The sequence below is a fragment of the Schistocerca piceifrons genome, chromosome 2, assembly GCF_021461385.2.
Source record: "Schistocerca piceifrons isolate TAMUIC-IGC-003096 chromosome 2, iqSchPice1.1, whole genome shotgun sequence".
Taxonomy (NCBI): domain Eukaryota; kingdom Metazoa; phylum Arthropoda; class Insecta; order Orthoptera; family Acrididae; genus Schistocerca; species Schistocerca piceifrons.
The window spans coordinates 109,856,149-109,876,478 of record NC_060139.1 but is presented as its reverse complement, the minus strand read 5'-3'; the positions used below and the strand labels follow the sequence as shown (position 1 = coordinate 109,876,478).

The following is a 20,330-nucleotide window of genomic DNA, read 5'->3' as shown; positions in this document are numbered from 1 at the left end:
AGTTCCTATCAAATAGAACGCGGCATGTCATTCAGAACGGAGAGACGCAATAAATTTAAAAAGTAACGTGGCGCCTTTTTGCGAATGATGCAATTGTATGCAAGGTGATCAGGAACAGCCTGAAAAGCTTGTAAGGGTGCTGCAGGGTAGGTGTACTGAGAAATAATTTTTAAGAGAGAAATTCGGTATGTTCTACTATTTCAGAGTTAATCAGCATTGAAGTTAGCCAGTCAGGACGTTGCGCATGCAAATACAAGCGGCCCACCATAGACGGTGTCGCCAAATATTTTCCGTTTCCTAAAACGGAACAGGTGAGCGATACAAAAGTTGGACATGGGACGACGGTAGGTATCGAACCAGAGCCAAAAGCTGGGCATTCTCGTACGCTGTCATCTGCTAAGTGAGGACAACTGATAGCAATTGCATCTGTCGGGCCTCTTGAATCTGTGCGCTCAGCGGCCTGATCCGCTAACTCCAACGCTAATTACCTCGGAAACGGCGCAACATACCGAATTTTTTTCTTCACATTTTTTTTTCTCAGCACAGCGTATCCTGCAAAACCCTTACAGGCTTTCCGGATGTTCCTCGCCACCCCATATAGAGAAGTCGAAACTCTAGAAAATTTTAGCGAAACGCAGAAAGACCTGCAGAGGATTGTCACTTGATGCAGGCATCAGCATCTGACGTTCAACGCAAGGAAATTTGACTGGCTGCGTATAAGTAGACGGAAAGACTCGTTATTGTATGATTGCGCGAATTCTGAACAATCACCGCAAGCCGCCATACTCTTAAAATATCACATAGTTTTCTAACTAAGTGATTTAACTTGGAGCGACCACATAAAAACTAATCGCAGAAAAGCAGACGCAAGACTGAGGTTCATTGAAACGGTATTCTCCTAGTGAGCAACAGCAGACTGCGACTAGAAGAGGCTCAAGTAAACACGTTCGCAGCAACAAAAACCTTCACCATGGTTTTGTTGATGGTCTGCGTAAAATTGATCAGTTCAGTCAACTCCAAGACACATTTTGATCACGGAGGATGTAGCTTACAAAAGCCTCATAACACTGGCAGTTCAATGCTGTCTGTCGGGCTAGGTCCCCTAATCGATACAATTGGCAGCAGAGAAAAACCTAACAAAAACAGCGCCTTTCATTATAAATTCATTTAGCAAGTGCGGAAGTATCGCAAGGACGTTCCTAAAACTCCAGTGGCAGACGCTAAAGGGAGGCACTGTGCATCTCGTCGTGGTTTACCGTTAAAATTCTGAAAACATGGCGTCCTAGAACAGTCAACAAATAAAAGGTGTTTATGAATGAATATCGAGGTTTTAACGCTTTATAATATTTATTATATTAAACTTCCAGTTATAAATGATATGTCAAATGAAAGAGCAACTCGATCAGTTTTACCAAGAACCTTATAAATGTTCAGTGTGAGCACCATTTGTCACACGGCACACACAAAGCCTACAGCCGAGTTTAGCAAGAGGCCCCAATGGCAGGGCTGGCTTTGCATGGCCTCCACGTTCACCCGACCTAACGCCATGCGATTTTTTCCTTTGGGGCTTCATCAAGGATCGTGTCTACGTGCCTCCGTTACCAGCAGACCTCCCTGAATTAAGAAACCAGATTGAAGCGGCTGTTGCTACAATCACTGAAGACACATTTATCAACGTTTGGGAAGAACTCGGAATAGACTTAATGTGTGCCGTGTGACAAACAGTGCTCACATTGAACAATTATAAGGTTCTTGGTAAAACTGTTTGTGTTGCTCTTTCATTTGACATATCATTTATAACTGTAAGTTTAATATAATAAATATTATAAAGCGTTAAAACCCCGATATTCATTTATAAACACACTGTATAATGATTTCTCCTGCGCATACATCGCGAAAAGACCATGAAAGTGAAAATGGAAGGATTCATACTCACATGGCGCCTTAAGCCGTTGACACACGGGGCCACGCAGCTATTGTTGTCGTGCACGCAGGTGGGATATCCAATGTCACAGCACCTTAGATACGCACGATGATCAGGGTAACGTGATTTTGCGGTCTGAACGCTCTCCAGCGGCTCTTGTCGGATTTATTTGGCTCTCAAACAATATAGTTTGTTCAAGAAAATGGACGTGCGTAAAATTCCTACGTTAGGTCTATTAAACGGCACATTTCCTCCCTTGACCATAAACTGGTTATGTTTTTCAGTCAGTGGCACAAATAAATAAAAACTTCAATATCCGTAAACATGTACAAAGATAGAAAGGAAAGATACATGACCAGTCGGTAACGACACGATCTTATAAAAGTTCACTAAATCAAACTAACTCGCTCGTGACGGAGAAAGTACTTACATTTAAGTAGCATCAAATATTACAGAAATTATTTCTATTAATTTCGTTAGAAAGTCCGACAACCTTTTTGGAAAACGTGAAGGTGAAAAAGAAATTGGATGCAACGAGACTCGAACCCTGTAACTACAACATCTCTCTTCCTTAACATGCTGCCTCTACTCACTTTCTTAGACCATAGCTTCCGTGATAAACGACAATCTGTTTTATGTTACAGTCTTTTATAGGCTTTATTCGCCGAAATGTTTTAAATTCATATTTAATTATAACATATCGTAACAGAAACGACATGTTTTCCGTGAATGTTCAATGTACCATTGCCTTAAAGTGGCTTACGCTGATCATACGGGAATTATAACCCGATAATAACTAAATATGAAAATCCTGTAACCAGTAATATGACGTTTCCCGTCGCTTTATTACAACAAATAGTACCAATAATGATTCGTTCTCGAGACATTGTGTGCTGGTGCTTAGAAACAGCATGTAATCGTGTGGTCTAAGATACGACATAAAACCCTCATAATATTGGCTCCAACTGAACACCACAAGTACAAAATGGCTCTTACTTTCTGCAGGTTTCGAGCTTTGTGCTTCTGATGTAGGGAGCATTCTTGCTTCCTATTGTTTCTACTTTACGTGACACGTCGCTGAAATATTGGGGAATTTGTGTTTCACGTAGCGAAATGGTACTTCAACATGAAATACTAGGAAGTGACGTCACAAAACTCGTGGAGCGACAGGTCGGCGTTAGCTAACTCGTCGCGTGTGCCGACTGCCTTATCAGTAACCGTTCTCCCTGAATGTTATTTGAGACTGAAACGGAAAAGAGGGTATGCAAAGAACCCTCCGCCATGCATCATAAGTTGGCTACCAAAATACTGAGTTAGATATAGGATTGAAACAGCGAACATTTAAATTCGTAATTTAAAGATAAGTTTTTCTGTTGATTTTCTCTAAGAGACATGCGTTGATAAACGGCACCAACTCAGCCTCACTCCCTCTGACGCTTTTGTAGTAATGTGTGGTGCCAGAATGCAAGAAATTAAATAAAATAAAATCTTAGCAACCACTCTCTCATTACCATAGATACTGAATGACGTTTGTGCTAACAGCTACTGGTCAAATGATTATTTTAACGAAAACCTTGCTTTCAAGAATAAGGTTACAAGGGAATTCATTGAACTACGTGGTGTCGTGCAAAGAACGGACGTTTCCAATCGTGAGCTAGAAGTGGTATACGTAAGAGCTGACAACCAGAGAAGTTGGATTGCTTTAGACTGCAACCCACATCAGTGTTGGAATCAAATTGCGAAATCGAAGCAGGATTCTCTATTCGTGCTCAGTGTTAAGAGAGAAGGGGGTAGGAGGGCATATGTGGAGGGTACTAGGTAGCAACGCATGCTATACCATTTGTGTATGGCGCTGAATGGCACATTTCACACACTTGGCTTTATCGTTTCAGAGCGGCGCTCACAAGGCTACCGCAGGAAGGACGCCTCGACGTAAACAACGCGTGGGAGCCGACCCGCCAACCCTGAGACCGCAGGCACCGCATGTGCAGCGCGCAGCCGACTGAGCCCAACGCCGCTCTGCCAGTAGCAAGCGCTCCGCACCGCCAAGTGTTAAGAGGTCTCCAGAGTGGACATAAGAGTAGTTCCCTCTCCCTGTGTCTGTGATTTCACTTCTTCAGTTTCTCGGAAAAAGAGTGCATGTGGGGGTTTCCTTGCTAACCCATACAAGACAGTTCCTGCGAACAAACTTAAGCAAAAAATTATTCTATAATTACTATATTTTTTCAGAGTAAGGAAATATTTAAATTATTTTATAGATAAACTATTAGCGTCTTCCAGTTTTTGTACCATGAGCTACTATAACTTCGTATCATGGTACCCTGTTATTTTTTATGTATTTATTTCCTCAACAATAATGCCATTATACATTCCCAGATTTTGTGACCAGCAACAAAGTTCGACTCTCCTATGATTTTAGTGGTAATTTCTTGCTAAAAGGTACTTAAAGTTCTCTTATTTTTTGTATAAATGCGTTTTCAACGATTTTTTTCATAGTCGAAAATACAATTATCAGACCAAACGTAGAACTGCAAATATCCCTGACTTCAGGAGGACTTATTCACACTATCACACTATACCAAATGTCTCCATGTTTTATGTATTGCAAGGTCTTTCTATTTAGAGTGTCATCAGGAAATGATGACTTGTACATGTCACCAAGTTAATGGCATTTCATTACTCAGTGTGCATACGTTTAGAAATGAAGCTATTTTGACTGGATGGTCTACTGCAACAGTTGTCAATCATTTTCCAATGACGCTTTGCTGGTATCTGTTTAGACGCTCACTTAGATTGTACTAACTGTATATTTTATGTGTTGTATGGGTAGAGAACAACTAGAAAATGTTGCCATAAGCGTTTTGATTCAGCAATTAAAATTGCATTTAAAGGGCAGCGTAAATGTACATTAAATGTTAAAGTGACCATAATTAAATGTCTCTTAGTTTGTCTCAAAATTTACATATCTCCAAACCTTTTATTACACTTCTCCTGTTTCACTTTAATCCCACTAGATGCAACAGTAGACCATCAGAAAACTTTACTAACAATTATAATGTATGAAATTATATTGCTCTTGGTAATATTTATGAAATGGGGACTTGTGAACAGTAACTCTAATGCAACAGAATTGTAGTATTCTAACTATTATTATTAAGAGACCATCAACTTATTTAAAGTTTCTTAAGTTACAGCCGGCCGTGGTGGCCGAGCGGTTCTAGGCGCTTCAGTCCGGAACCGCGCGACTACTACGGTTGCAGGTTCGAATCCTGCCTCGGGCATGGATATGTGTGATGTCATTAGGTTAGTTAGGTTTAAGTAGTTCTGAGTTCTAGGGGACTGATGACCTCAGATGTTAAGTCCCATAGTGCTCAGAGCCATTTGAACCATTTGAGCCATCTTAAGTTACATGTAATGTTGACAATATCCTCTTCTAACGCATACGATGCAGACTGTTGATTAATAAATTTGAAATTTTGTACTGTATTGCCACAAAACTGTTAAAACATTGACATTAGAAATAGTGTATAATACAGTACACCCTCTTAGAGTTGTGAAACAGTGGAAATTTCGTGAAATGTTTGAGTTAGTACTTTTCTGTATTAGTAGGGTAGACTACAAAGTTTTTGTACTTAAGCGGGCTTTTATTACCTTGCAGTTTTTGTTAGTAGGTGAATAGTGCAACACAGCAGTTGCTTTTGTTGACCTGAAATACCCTCTAGATCAACAGAGTCAAAGAATTAAGCTGCAAAAGCAGACATATTTGTGCTCTCAGATGTGTGGAATGTCGTCTTGCCACTATTATCTAATTTATTTCTGACAAAATAAGTTAATGTGAAACTTCTGATACGCAATGTAGAACGAATTGTAAAGCATGTTGTAGTTCACAACTGTTTGTTTTCTAATCTTATATCTATATTGTTTGTAGAATTGTTTTACTGTTACAGCAGATGTACTGAAATTAATTTGTTATGTTTAATAAAGATATAATCACAAGAATTATAAGTGTGTAACAGGCAGTCTGTGGATATTTAAATGTCATAATACCTTGTCCTGTAATTCTCTATCTATTCTATGACAAGGGAAGAGTGCCTATAACTTCCACTACACAACAAAACTGCAGATAATTGTACACAGTCATAGTGAATTAAGAAACAAGGGCAAATAACTAAACGGTATTTTATTTAAATTTGAAAAGTATTTATCAGATGTAAGAAAAGGAAAGTAACACTAAAGCATATTCTCACAGTCTTAAGATACAAAGTTATAGTCCAAATATTTACTACAAATACACATGTGTGTTAACTGTATAACTATGTTACATGTGTCACACACAAGGCCTTATATCTCTGTACAGTTGCTGAGTAATCTGACCTCCTTGTAATTTTTAAAGGAGTAATTTATAAAACTGACAGTTTCCCAGTGCTGCCATTGATCTACTACAGCAGAGCCAAGTTGTGGTCTGTTTACCCTTCCATGAACAGCTTTTACTCTTTTACAATCAATAATGTGTTCAGTTCATGAAAGTGTTGTATTACCTAGAATACCATATGAGATCATTCTCGTGGAAAAATAAATACACATGTGCTGAGCAGAAGTTGTTGAACATTAGGACATAAGGTGATGATACAGATTAAGTGGCTTAAGTGCAGTATGTCGTTTCAAATTCTTATGTATGACTCAAAAAAGTTGTTCTTTCTTCCCACTCAAATCATATCATACTCATACGTGTTGTTAGTCAATATACAGACTGTAATAATCCTCAAAAGGTATTACTAGTGTCCAGCTTGACACAGTCAAGTCTTTTAAATATCTGGATGTAAAGTTGTAAAGTGATGTGAGATGGAACGAACATGTGAAAACCGTGGTAGGGAAGGCAAATGGTCGGCTTCAATTTATTGGGAGGAGTGGATCACCTGTAAAGGGGACTGCATATAGGACGATGGTGCGACATATTCTTGAGTACTGCTCGAGTGTTTGGGATCCGTACCAGGTCAGACTGAAGGAAGACATCGAATCAATTCAGAGGAGGACTGCTGGATTTGTCACTGGTAAGTTCGAACAATACGTGTTACGGAGATGCTTCAGGAACTCGTATGGCAATCCCTGAGGGAAACACTGTTAAGAAAATGTAGAGAACCAGCATTTAAAGCTGCCTGCCGAAAGACCGTAATGCCGCTAACACACATCGTGGACAAGGACCGCGAAGACAAGATACGAGAAATTAGCATTGATACAGAGACGTACAGATAGTCGTTTCTCCTAGCTGTATTTGCGAGTGGAACGGGAGTGGGAAATGACAAGTAGTGGCACCGGGTACCCTCCATCACGCACCTTACTGTGGCTTGCGGAATATCTATGTAGATGTAGACATAGAAACCTACATCGTCTTTCGACTCACATTGAAATAATTGCGCTCCATGTTTGTCCCGCACGGATCATCTACACTTCGTATAGCCATAGTGCTGGTAAGTCCCTAAACCTTGGCATGTCTCACAGCTTTCTTAAAGTTCTCAAATTGTCAGTATTTGGATCATTCTGTGGATAAAGGTATTAATTTTCCAGTGGTAGAAATGGTACTGTGTATTTGAAAACTCTTCTGAGAAGAAACAGCATACATAAACAAGTATTATCACCTACTTAAACATGTGTCAGCCTTTCATGAGCCAGTGACAGACATCTTCAGCAATACATGAAAAACATAAAATGAATGTACGAGGGCTATTCGAAAAGTAAGCTTCAGTCGATCGCGAAATGTAAACTGTAATGAGAATCCGATGAAGCCTTGTGTAGATGTGGTGTGCAGTGCCTCTAGTATGCCTGTCGATTGTGTCACGTTTCTCTTTTCAGTTCTGATCGCACATTGCGCGCGTAAAGATGTCTAGTAATCAGCGTCTTCCGCCAAGTTTGGGTGCCAATGAGAGATTTCGCCTGATTTCGTGCAGCCCACACGACGTAACTGTCATGCATTTTCTTCTTCATGACAATTCTCGGCCGCACACTGCAGAGGCAATGAGGAGGCTGCTACAGCTTTTTCGATGGGAAGTGTTTGATCATCCACTGTACAGACCGGACTTGGTTCCTTCTGATTTTCATCTCTATGAAGACAATATTTTGGCACAGACGACGAGCCGTAGATCTGCTTACAGGTTTGGCAGAAACGCCAGGCTGCTGCCTTCTATGACGAGGGTACTGGAAAGTTCTTATAATGCTACTACACACGTCTCGGACAGAGTGGCGACTATGTGAAGTAGCTGGAAGGTGTAGCTAACTGTTGCAAAGAAAACAGTTTTGATTTTCGCTGTGGTTCCTATTTGCGATCCATCAGACCTTACTTACCGAATAGCCCTCGTATATACACGGTGAAGAAAATAATGTTCTACTTGGCGGTCTGCACGCGTTTCTTCATCTAGATTAACGACAAAAATTTATCTAGCAAAGTCAGATCGGTTGCATTTTGAAAACACAGGTATGAAAACGAGGAGTGGGCAGCACTGTCACATCATGCTGTGTATCAGAATGTACAGAGGAACATGTATCAAACTGCAGTACCATACCAACTGTAGTAGTTCACTGACTAGACTGCTGAGACAACAAACCCATTTCCACCGTGGAGCTATGGTTTGAATCTGCCAGTTTCCTTTTTTCATTGTTTAGATGTCAGCTCTCTAGTCCTCGTTGTTTATAAACAGGACATAATTTTGTCACATGACAATATCGTATCATATGACAGTTGAATCCATTGAACTGCATGCAAGTATCTCCCAACAGCGCAATTCACAGCTATAACTGGTCCTGTCAAGTTCATGTCGGGAGGTTTCCCGATGGTATACGTTAAGGATCAATACGACGGTATTCCTTCGGTGCCAGCTGCATCCGATAACCAAGCTGCTGCTGATCGCGCATGAGCTGCACAGTACCCTCAATGGCGCCATCTCAATAAGAATTTTTCATTGCCCAGAGCAACGTCTTCGAGGAACTGGTAATCTTCATCCACAAGTAATGGACAGATGTCATCCAAGGACTAATGTTACTACACAAAGATAGGAAGCGATTCTCCTCAGCCAAGTACCCGTGATGTTGCAAGGCAGTTCCACATGTCTCGAAGACTGGTTGATGCACAATGAAGAACTGAAGAACTGCATCCATACGTTATCACTACACTTAACACCAGTGGTCAGAAGATCACATTGGACGAGTACAGCGTTGTGAATAGTTTTTGCACCAAGTGGAAGATAACAAACGTTTTATAAATAACGTGATAGGGACTGACGAATCTAGCTTCACTTGCGAAGGTATTTCCAACCTTCACAGGAGCCATTATTGATCGGACCACAACCCACATGTCACCCGCACACTTTGGCATAAATCAGTGGGCTGGACTCATGGGAGGCGTGCTTTTGAGTCCCTGACTTTTTCTGGACTAGCCGAATGAGCTCTTGTGTCGTATTTTTCTTTGCAATATTTTGCCTGACACGTTAGGAAACGTTTCACTTGGTCTATGGCGACATCTACGGTTCCAGAATGATGGTGCACCGCCATACTTTACAATGTGTGTAGCTATTTTAATAAAGCGTATCTAGGGAAATGGATTGGTCGTGGAGATCCAATGATCTGGCCTCCACCTTGCCCGGGCCTTAATCCACTAGATTTTTATTTGTGGGGACACTTAAGAGAACAGGTTTATAATACTCCATCCACGGATATACAGGACCTAGTGGCTTGCTTGCGTGCTGCTTCAGAAATGGTGGATGCAAGTATGTTGCGTAGTGCCAAGTGTTTGCAAATGTAAGAATATCTTCCCTAAAGTGAACGTTGCTCGTACATGTACAAACCGGCTCTGTGAAGTTAAGCCTAGAGTCAAACACACAGAACTGAATTATTGGGTGTAGCATAACGTGCAGTCTAGCGTAGCCTGCCTGTTGTGTTTTTTGTACCTCGTTGCACAGAGACGATGTTACTGTATAAACTATTATTTTCTATTGGCTTTATTTGCGTCATGGACGAAAAAAAGTGGTCGTTCCGTCTGCGCATTATGTCTTAACGTCTGGAAAGGTAACAGTAACAGAAACAAATACAAAAGACACCGCATTGTGAAGGTGTAAATTGGGTACAATCTGACGCTTTAACTGAGAACAAAAAAAATTGGCGTGAACGCGACTCGAACATCGGGGAGGATGCATACTCGTTCCTCGCGGCACTGCCTCGCCTCGCTGAGATAACGGGACAGCTCCGGTCCAGTGCAGAGTTCATACCGCCTGTTCCTGGCCAAGCTGCATGCAGTTACAGCGTTGCCAGAGCCTCGTCTTTTGTATCGCATTTCTATTAAACCTATTGGCGAAACTAGGTTTTGCGAGATATATTTTTGTCTTGAACTGAGATGTTGACCGCGAAGTGCGGCATTTTTTCTTCGCACTGTACATACACAACGTGAAAACAAAAATATTTCCAGCTTCTATCGCCCAAAGTCTACATACAGTTTACATCTGAATCAAAATATTTTTCGTGCATGGCGATATTTTCGCCTCAGACGTTTACGTAAATACCAACAACAAAAGCATATTGCTATGCACCAGAAATTACGGACATAGAATAAGAATAGAAAAACAAGTACAGAAACGTGAATGAAAATGAATACAATAATGTATAGGAAAACAGTTAAGTATAAGTAATTATTAACACTTGTTGGGAAGTGCAAGTAACAGTCCTGACGCTGTTTTCAGCGTATAAATATGGCCCATTTGCTTTCGGTGTCCTTTGCTTTTTTATTTTGACTTCAAACATTTATTGTTCATACTGTTACAAAGATTTGCACTGTTCACTACTGATAAACGTCCATTGTTCTCTTTTTATGGAGTAACCTTGGACTTATGATCCCCAATATTCCATAGCTCTCACACGGCAAACGCACAACACCCACACCAGGAACTTAGCTACCACACTGCCTCATTCCTACATGAAATTAACATTCCCTTCATAAAATAGACTTATACTACAAAATACTCCCCCATGTTCCTTCCAGTGAAGCTTCCCTCTAATCGTAAATAAAAAAACCTTTAAATAACTACAGTTCATGAATGGAATCACTTTTAATTTTCTCTATGCGACCGCTAATTTGTGGTTTTTATCAGAATTTATCTCCCTGAACACTCACATCAGTCTGAGTCTTTGAACACCTTCTATTAGGGCCTGTGAAATGACTTACTTTTTGTGTTCTATCATTAAATTTCCATCTGTAAGGATTTCGATATACTTTTTATCAATTCTTCATTAAACACACACACACACACACACACACACACACAAACGCACGAAGACACACAAAAACACACACACACTTAATGCTAACTTCGCAACTCTACCAGAATTCTTACGATTGGAAACAGACTGTACGCTGAACCAAATTCTATCAATCATTGACACACCCAATCATAATGTACGACTCAAAATAATTACCGCATATGTAATTCAGCTTGCATATATCTGCTTATGACCAATCTGAATAAATATCTGCTCTTAAAGTTATTCTCATTTTACTCGTCTTCTTACTTAAACTGTTCCGCAGTTGGAAATCTAATCACAAATTATATGTCTTATCTTCTCTGCGGCATTGTTCTACATTTCTCAAAACTTTCAGTCAGTAAAAAACTAGTACAAACTCTGGCATTACACTCATATCCGATTCTATTTTCCATTTATTAATTAACAAATTTCTATAGCCATTGGTCAGTCCCACAGACACCTCATTGTTTTACAAAAATGGTTCAAATGGCTCTGAGCACTATGGGACTTAACTGCTGAGGTCATCAGTACCCTAGAACTTAGAACTACTTAAACCTAGCTAACCTAAGGACATCACACACATCCATGCCCGAGGCAGGATTCGAACCTGCGACCGGAGCGGTCGCGCTGTTCCAGACTGTAGCGCCTAGAACCGCTCGGCCACATTGTTTTACAGACGCTCCTACGTCTGACTTCATACTTGGTGTCAAATCGCTGCTTTTCGTATCCGAACATTTCATGTACTCTGTCAGGCGCCAACTGAAATTAACCACTGTGCTTTCTGAAGTAAGTGCGTCCCTGTCATTTACGTCTTTGGCGCGACCTTGTATTTCTTATGTCCTCTGTGTCACTTAACGATCTGAGGATCACGAAGAGTGAATCCCGTGACATTGAGTCAACTGATACTTGCTGTAATTGTATCGAAACATGTGGCATTGTGACGCCACACTCTCGCACATCAAGTATCTCGCTACTATCAGTTACAGGCGAGCCAGGATTGATGCACACCTTGGCAGGTTTGCTAATGTCTCTGTTTACAACTTTTCGCTGCGGCACAACTGCTTCTTTCGGTAATAAATCAGTCACCCGATGTAACGCAACATTAACATAGATAATTACAGGCCTCGTTCGTTTCTCCTGAACCATCAATGTTTACTTCGCAGACGTCGCACGTTATTTTCTCTTCTAAATCATTCCTCACTACCACCTGCATCGTTTCTGATTGATCCTCACCCTCCACGTCATTATTTGCGTGTGTGGAACTGCAGTGCGCCGACCTGCGTGGCAGAGCGGTTCAACGCGCTACAGTCTGGAACCGCGCGACCGCTACGGTCGCAGGTTCGAATCCTGCCTCGGGCATGGATGTGTGTGATGTCGTTAGGTTAGTTAGGTTTAAGTAGTTCTAAGTTCTAGGGGACTGATGACCTCAGAAGTTAAGTCCCATAGTGCTCAGAGCCAACTGCAGTGCACATAATCTATTTCATCTCCCGTCACAGCATATTCTTCCACAAGTCTGTGATCAGACTCTTCCGGCATCTGTTTGGAATCATTGCACGACTATGAAAACGTCGTATTCATGTGCTCTATGGGTCGTGCCTCTCTACGAATTGCCATATTCTGCAACATAGCCTACAGTTGCATTACCATTTAGTGTCCTAATCGGTTTTTCGTTTGCTTTGTTTGCTCGCTATTTATCCTCGCTACTCTCACTATGCTCTGTCTGACTCTTAGTCGTATTTCTTTCTGGACTCCCCACTTTACAATTAGTTTCAGCCATTGCCTCGTCTGAACTCATCTTCACTCATTACTGACAAAAATATCAACTAATTCACTCAGCTATTCCACTACTCTGTTGAACTAATCAACACACTAATGATGTTCCCCCCCCCCCCCCCCAAATTAGGACACCAAACAATTGACACAACGCAGTAAGACAATGTCGAGATGGCACAAACGACACAGAATATGAAACACACAATTGAAACAGTACTTTAAATTATAACCACATTCAGAAAACATTCAGCACTCGTACGTCTACAGATAATTACTTGCCATTCCATTCTGTTAACTTCTTAATATTAAACAAAGTGTCTTTGATTTAGAAATGCAATGTCTCAACGTAAAACAAAAATGCGGGAATTTAAAAATAAAATAATTGGTAATGGACAGATAATAACAATCGAGCTCCATCTCGGGCGCCAATTTATGTAGTGGTCGAAATTACTTCAATACATTATTAAATTGACATCTGGTTGCTGCGTATGTATATTAAATCAAAGGAATCACAATATCTTGAACTACATATGCAGGGTGATGATAATTAAAGTTAAACTTTCAAAACGCTGTAGAAATAACACCACAGTTCAGAATGACATCAAATTGCAATGGAATATTATCGGAGAAGGGGGAAAAAGTATGGCAGAAGAAAAAAAAATACTGTGAAAATTAATCAATAGACGGCGCTGTATGTGTCAGAATACGTAAATGAAAACACCTGTCATGCGCACGACCCATTGAAGTTGATATAAACACGCCGGGTACACGGCTTTTCCTTCTTTCGCGTCTGCGACGTTCGCCGTGACTGTCTGAATGCAGGATCGCGCTCTGCTTGTAAAGTTGTATTACAAGAATGATGACTGTGCACACATCGCTCTGCAGAACTTCTGGACACTGAAGGGTTTGAAGAAAGACGTCGGTCATATGATTTTTACAAAGGTACAGACGGTGTTTAGAAAGGATAGATTGCATGCAACCGGTGGTTGAGTGTTCGTCGCTGTTAGTAGTAGTTTATCCAGTAGTGAAGTAGAAGTGGATAGTTCCTGTGAATTATTATGGGTGGAGGTTACACTCAACAACCGAACTAGGTTAATAATTGGCTCCTTTTACCGACCTCCCGACTCAGCAGCATTAGTGGCAGAACAACTGAGAGAAAATTTGGAATACATTTCACATAAATTTTCTCAGCATGTTATAGTCTTAGGTGGAGATTTCAATTTACCAGATATAGACTGGGACACTCAGATGTTTAGGACGGGTGGTAGGGACAGAGCATCGAGTGACATTATACTGAGTGCACTATCCGAAAATTACCTCGAGCAATTAAACAGAGAACCGACTCGTGTAGATAACATCTTGGACCTACTGATAACAAACAGACCCGAACTTTTCGACTCTGTATGTACAGAACAGGGAATCAGAGATCATAAGGCCGTTGCAGCATCCCTGAATATGGAAGTTAATAAGAATATAAAAAAAGGGAGGAAGGTTTATCTGTTTAGCAAGAGTAATAGAAGGCAGATTTCAGACTACCTAACAGATCAAAACGAAAATTTCTGTTCCGACACTGACAATGTTGAGTGTTTATGGAAAAGGTTCAAGGCAATCGTAAAATGCGTTTTAGACAGGTACGTGCCGAGTAAAACTGTGAGGGACGGGAAAAACTCACCGTGGTACAACAACAAAGTTAGGAAACTACTGCGAAAGCAAAGAGAGCTCCACTCCAAGTTTAAACGCAGCCAAAACCTCTCAGACAAACAGAAGCTAAACTATGTCAAAGTTAGCGTGAGGGGGGCTATGCGTGAAGCGTTCAGTGAATTCGAAAGTAAAATTCTATGTACCGACTTGACAGAAAATCCTAGGAAGTTCTGGTCTTACGTTAAATCAGTAAGTGGCTCGAAACAGCGTATCCAGACACTACGGGATGATGATGGCATTGAAACAGAGGATGACACGCGTAAAGCTGAAATACTAAACACCTTTTTCCAAAGCTGTTTCACAGAGGAAGACCGCACTGCAGTTCCTTCTCTAAATCCTCGCACAAACGAAAAAATGGCTGACATCGAAATAAGTGTCCAAGGAATAGAAAAGCAACTGGAATCACTCAATAGAGGAAAGTCCACTGGACCTGACGGGATACCAATTCGATTCTACACAGAGTACGCGAAAGAACTTGCCCCCCTTCTAACAGCCGTGTACCGCAAGTCTCTAGAGGAACGGAGGGTTCCAAATGATTGGAAAAGAGCACAGATAGTCCCAGTCTTCAAGAAGGGTCGTCGAGCAGATGCGCAAAACTATAGACCTATATCTCTTACGTCGACCTGTTGTAGAATTTTAGAAGATATTTTTTGCTCGAGTATCATGTCGTTTTTGGAAACCCAGAATCTACTATGTAGAAATCAACATGGATTCCGGAAACAGCGATCGTGTGAGACCCAACTCACTTTATTTGTTCATGAGACCCAGAAAATATTAGATACAGGCTCCCAGGTAGATGCTATTTTTCTTGACTTCCGGAAGGCGTTCGATACAGTTCCGCACTGTCGCCTGATAAACAAAGTAAGAGCCTACGGAATATCAGACCAGCTGTGTGGCTGGATTGAAGAGTTTTTAGCAAACAGAACACAGCATGTTGTTATCAATGGAGAGACGTCTACAGACGTTAAAGTAACCTCTGGCGTGCCACAGGGGAGTGTTATGGGACCATTGCTTTTCACAATATATATAAATGACTTAGTAGATAGTGTCGGAAGTTCCATGCGGCTTTTTGCGGGTGATGGTGTAGTATACAGAGAAGTTGCAGCATTAGAAAATTGTAGCGGAATGCAGGAAGATCTGCAGCGGATAGGCACTTGGTGCAGGGGGTGGCAACTGACCCTTAACATAGACAAATGTAATGTATTGCGAATACATAGAAAGAAGGATCCTTTACTGTATGATTATATGATAGCGGAACAAACACTGGTAGCAGTTACTTCTGTAAAATATCTGGGAGTATGCGTGCGGAACGATTTGAAGTGGAATGATCATATAAAATTAATTGTTGGTAAGGCGGGTCCCAGGTTGAGATTCATTGGGAGAGTGCTTAGAAAATGTAGTCCATCAACAAAGGAGGTGGCTTACAAAACACTCGTTCGACCTATACTTGAGTATTGCTCATCAGTGTGGGATCCGTACCAGATCGGTTTGACGGAGGAGATAGAGAAGATCCAAAGAAGAGCGGCGCGTTTCGTCACAGGGTTATTTGGTAACCGTGATAGCGTTACGGAGATGTTTAATAAACTCAAGTGGCAGACTCTGCAAGAGAGGCGCTCTGCATCGCGGTGTAGCTTGCTCGCCAGGTTTCGAGAGGGTGCGTTTCTGGATGAGGTATCGAATATATTGCTTCCCCCTACTTATACCTCCCGAGGAGATCACGAATGTAAAATTAGAGAGATTAGAGCGCGCACGGAGGCTTTCAGACAGTCGTTCTTCCCGCGGACCATACGCGACTGGAACAGGAAAGGGAGGTAATGACAGTGGCACGTAAAGTGCCCTCCGCCACACACCGTTGGGTGACTTGCGGAGTATAAATATAGATGTTGATGTAGATGTAGACTGCCTTGTGTCTGGAGAAAATGATTCGGAAATTCGAAAGACAGGTTCTTTTGGTGTGCAACCTGGTAGAGGGAGGAAATGAATTGATTCGACATCAGTGGAAGCAGTAGCCACAGCAATGTGGGAGGAGACGAGTGGTGGTATGCAAATGTATAGTGCACGGACATTTGCCCGAACACTGGTCATACCCGTGAGCACGGTGCATAGAATCCTACGAAACATCCTTCTTTCCTATCCATTCAAAATTATCCATGTGCACGAGTTGCTTCCTGTTGACCTGCCAGCAAGAAAGACGTTTGCTATAGAATTTGATGCTCGCATGTAAGTGGAGAATGAATGCCTGTGGAAGATTTTGTGGACAGAATAAGCCCACTTGCATCTGACAGGATATGTCAATACGCAGAATTGTCGAATATGGGCAACGGAAAATCCACACGCAAATCAACCAGTACCACTTCATCTTGAAAAGGTCACTGTGTGGTGCGGGTTTACGGCATCATTTATCATACGGCCATATTTTTTGGAAGAGACGGGTGCTTCCGGTCCTGTTACCTGCACCGTCACTGGTAAGCGCTATGAGTGTCTTTTGCACAGCCACTTCATTCCAGCTCTCCAACAGAGTGGATGTGTGGATGGGATCATTTTTATGCAAGATGGCGCACCTTCGCACATTGCGAATCCAGTTAAGCAGCTGCTGAAGCGCCATTTCGGAAATGCTAAAACTAACAGCCGCCCTTTCCCTACAGCCTGGTCGTCCCGATCACCTGATCTTAGTACGTGTCACTTCTGGCTGTAGGGCTATCTGACAGATGTTGTGTTCAGTGTTCCGGTTGCAAACTTACTTGTTAGCTGCACTGAAGGCACGCATTGCGCAACACATTCTGAATGTGACCCTGGAAATAGTTGTGGAACATGCTGTTTCTCGGTTTCAACTTGTTGCAGGAAACGGTGGACAGCATATTGAACATGTTTTGCCCAGTCACACGGAAATTAATAATCCGATTTGATTTTGATTGATGCTTTTTATGAGGTTTTTGGCCTCGCCACAATTAAAAACCAATGTGATTGACGCCTTTTATGCGGTTTTTGGCCTCAGGACAATTAAAAACCTACGTGATTGATGCTTTTTATGCTGTTTTTGGTCTCGGGATAGTTAAAAACCGATTTTTGCCATCCGATATGATATCTGATGTTTCCTGCATGGTCAGAACTGTATTACTAAATGGACTACGCCTGTCAGTATAAACTAACGGTCTTACGTCTTCTTGTCCACAGTTCAGCATCTGTCCTACTACTCACGTGAAAATAAACATGAATGGCTTGCTCTTACAACACGTACTTGAAGGTACTAACAAACCAAAAACATAGGATATTTAAGAGCTATAATCATTAGTCTAAAATGACGTAAATACTCGTGTAATGTTGTTTAGTACACCATTCTCAGTCATCAACAGAAACACCTGCACTTACAGCCGTTGCACTCTGTATAAATGAGATCAGTCAACCATTGAAAGACATAGACTATGTATCCGGACACCCCCAAAAACATACATTTTTCATATTAGGTGCATTGTGCTGCCACCTACTGCCAGGTACTCCATATCAGCGAGCTGAGTAGTCATTAGACATCGTGAGAGAGCAGAATGGGACTTCGAATGTGGTCAGGTGATTGGGTGTCACTTGTGTCATACGTCTGTACGCGAGATTTCTATACTCTCCTAAACATTCCTAGGTCCACTGTTTCCGAGTGATAGTGAAGTGGAAACGTGAAGGGACACGTACAGCACAGAAGCGCACAGGCCGACCTCGACTGTTGACTGACAGACCTCCGACAATTGTGTAATAGGCAGGCGTCTATCCAGACCATCACACAGGAATTACAAACTGCATCAGGATCCACTGCAAGTACTATGACAGTTAGGCGGGAGGTGAGAAAACTTGGATTTCATGGTCGAGCGGCTGCTCATAAGGCACACATCACGCCAGTAAATGCCAAACGACGCCTCGCTTGGTGTAAGGAGCGTAAGCATTGGACGACTGAACAGTGGTAAAACATTGTGTGGAGTGACGAATCACGGTACACAATGTGGCGATCCGATGGCAGGGTGTGGGTATGGCGAATGCCCGGTGAACGTCATCTGCCAGCGTGTGTAGTGTCAACAGTAAAATTCGGAGGCGGTGGTGTTATGGTGTGGTCATGTTTTCCATGGAGGGGGCTTTACACCCCTTGTTTTGCGTGGCAGTATCACTGTACTGGCCTACATTGATGTTTTAAGCACCTTCTTGCTTCCCACTGTTGAAAAGCAATCCCGGGATGGAGATTACATTTTTCAACACGGTCGAGCACGTTTTCATAATGCACGGCCTGTGGCGGAGTGGTTACACGACAATAACATCCCTGTAATGGATTGGCCAGCACAGTGTCCTGACCTGAATCCTATGGAACACCTTTTGGATGTTTTCGAACGCCGACTTCGTGCCAGGCCTCACCGACCGACATCGATATCACTGCTCAATGCAGCACTCCGTGAAGAATGGGCTGTCATTCCCCAAGAAACCGTCCAGCACCTGATTGAACGTATTCAGGCAGGTGTCCGGATACTTTTGATAACATAGTGTATAAAGTTACTCAGAGGTGATACACGTATATGAGAAAGGAGAAAAATTCGCTTTGCTTGAGAAACTTGAAATAGCAATCCACCAGGTTAAGTTTGGTAACGCATTTAATATGCAAGCTGGGAAGAATGGTTATTGGCTCTCCTTCAATAGTTTTTTGGATATTTTCTGATGTTGGCCTTAGTAAGATGAGTGTGAACGATTTTCCAGAGATAACCTCTGGTAGCGCAGTCTGCCAGACCCGTACGCACGTTTACGAACTAGCGGTGTACGGAGAGGCAACTGCTGTGACCGGTGTTCAGCACTAACGCTTTGGTTGATGGCCGGTAACACGAGAAGCAGAACAGAGAATCTGCTGTTGCCATTTTTAAAGTAAGACAACGACTTCATGTAAAAGTAATCTTATTTGTTTTTATATTTTGACCTTGCGTCCTTTTGAAGTGCGTATTTGTTTAGGATAACCGAAGACAGTCAGATGATCGGAGCACGACTCCCGAAACGCTTTACTGAGGACTGTGTTCCAAATATTAGTGGCTACATGCTAAAACGCTTATAACGGTTATCTTAACAATCGCTTCGACCAGTGTTTAAGATGGACAATATTAGAAAGCTCGGTTTTTGTCTGAAATACCTGTTCACGATTGTTATCACATAAAATTCGGGGATGGTTGTCATGTGTGACACACTATCACGGCAGGTTTTTTTAAATAGTTTTTTCAACTCCATTGGTTAACACATTGAGAAATCATAAGACAAACAGACGAGAAGTTGCTCCAAATACCACGCTTAGAGCAATGAGGAAGGTTAAAAATGAGGGGGTATCAAGTCTTATAGCTGCAGCTCATTGTCACATCAGTTACCAAACTTTAGGAAGATCCTGTAAGAAAATACTACATGATGAGACTGAAGATGAAAATATAGTTCGGCCTTTTGCCACTGGTGGTTATTTTCCAGATAGAAAAAGGTTTTCTGATAACGACGAGAAGGAAGTAACGCAACGTGTTCTCCAAGCAGCCGATGTTCACTACATTTTAACACTAAAAAGATTCAAAACATTGGCTATAGTCTTGGCGTGGCAAATTATATTAAATGTCCTGCGTCATGGTTCGATAATGGGTGTGATAATAGTTCACTG

At 41.7% G+C, this 20,330-nt stretch overlaps 1 protein-coding gene across 1 annotated transcript in view; it reads left to right on the top strand.

The window, feature by feature from the left end:
• Positions 1–5,913, top strand: part of LOC124777118 (alpha-tocopherol transfer protein-like) — a 138,825-nt gene extending 132,912 nt beyond the window's left edge. Inside the window, exon 7 of the mRNA XM_047252404.1 lies at positions 3,817–5,913. Within this exon, the coding sequence (XP_047108360.1) occupies positions 3,817–3,860 (44 nt within the window). The 3' untranslated portion in view covers positions 3,861–5,913. The remainder of the gene's footprint in view (positions 1–3,816) is intronic.
• Positions 5,914–20,330: the final 14,417 nt, after the last annotated feature.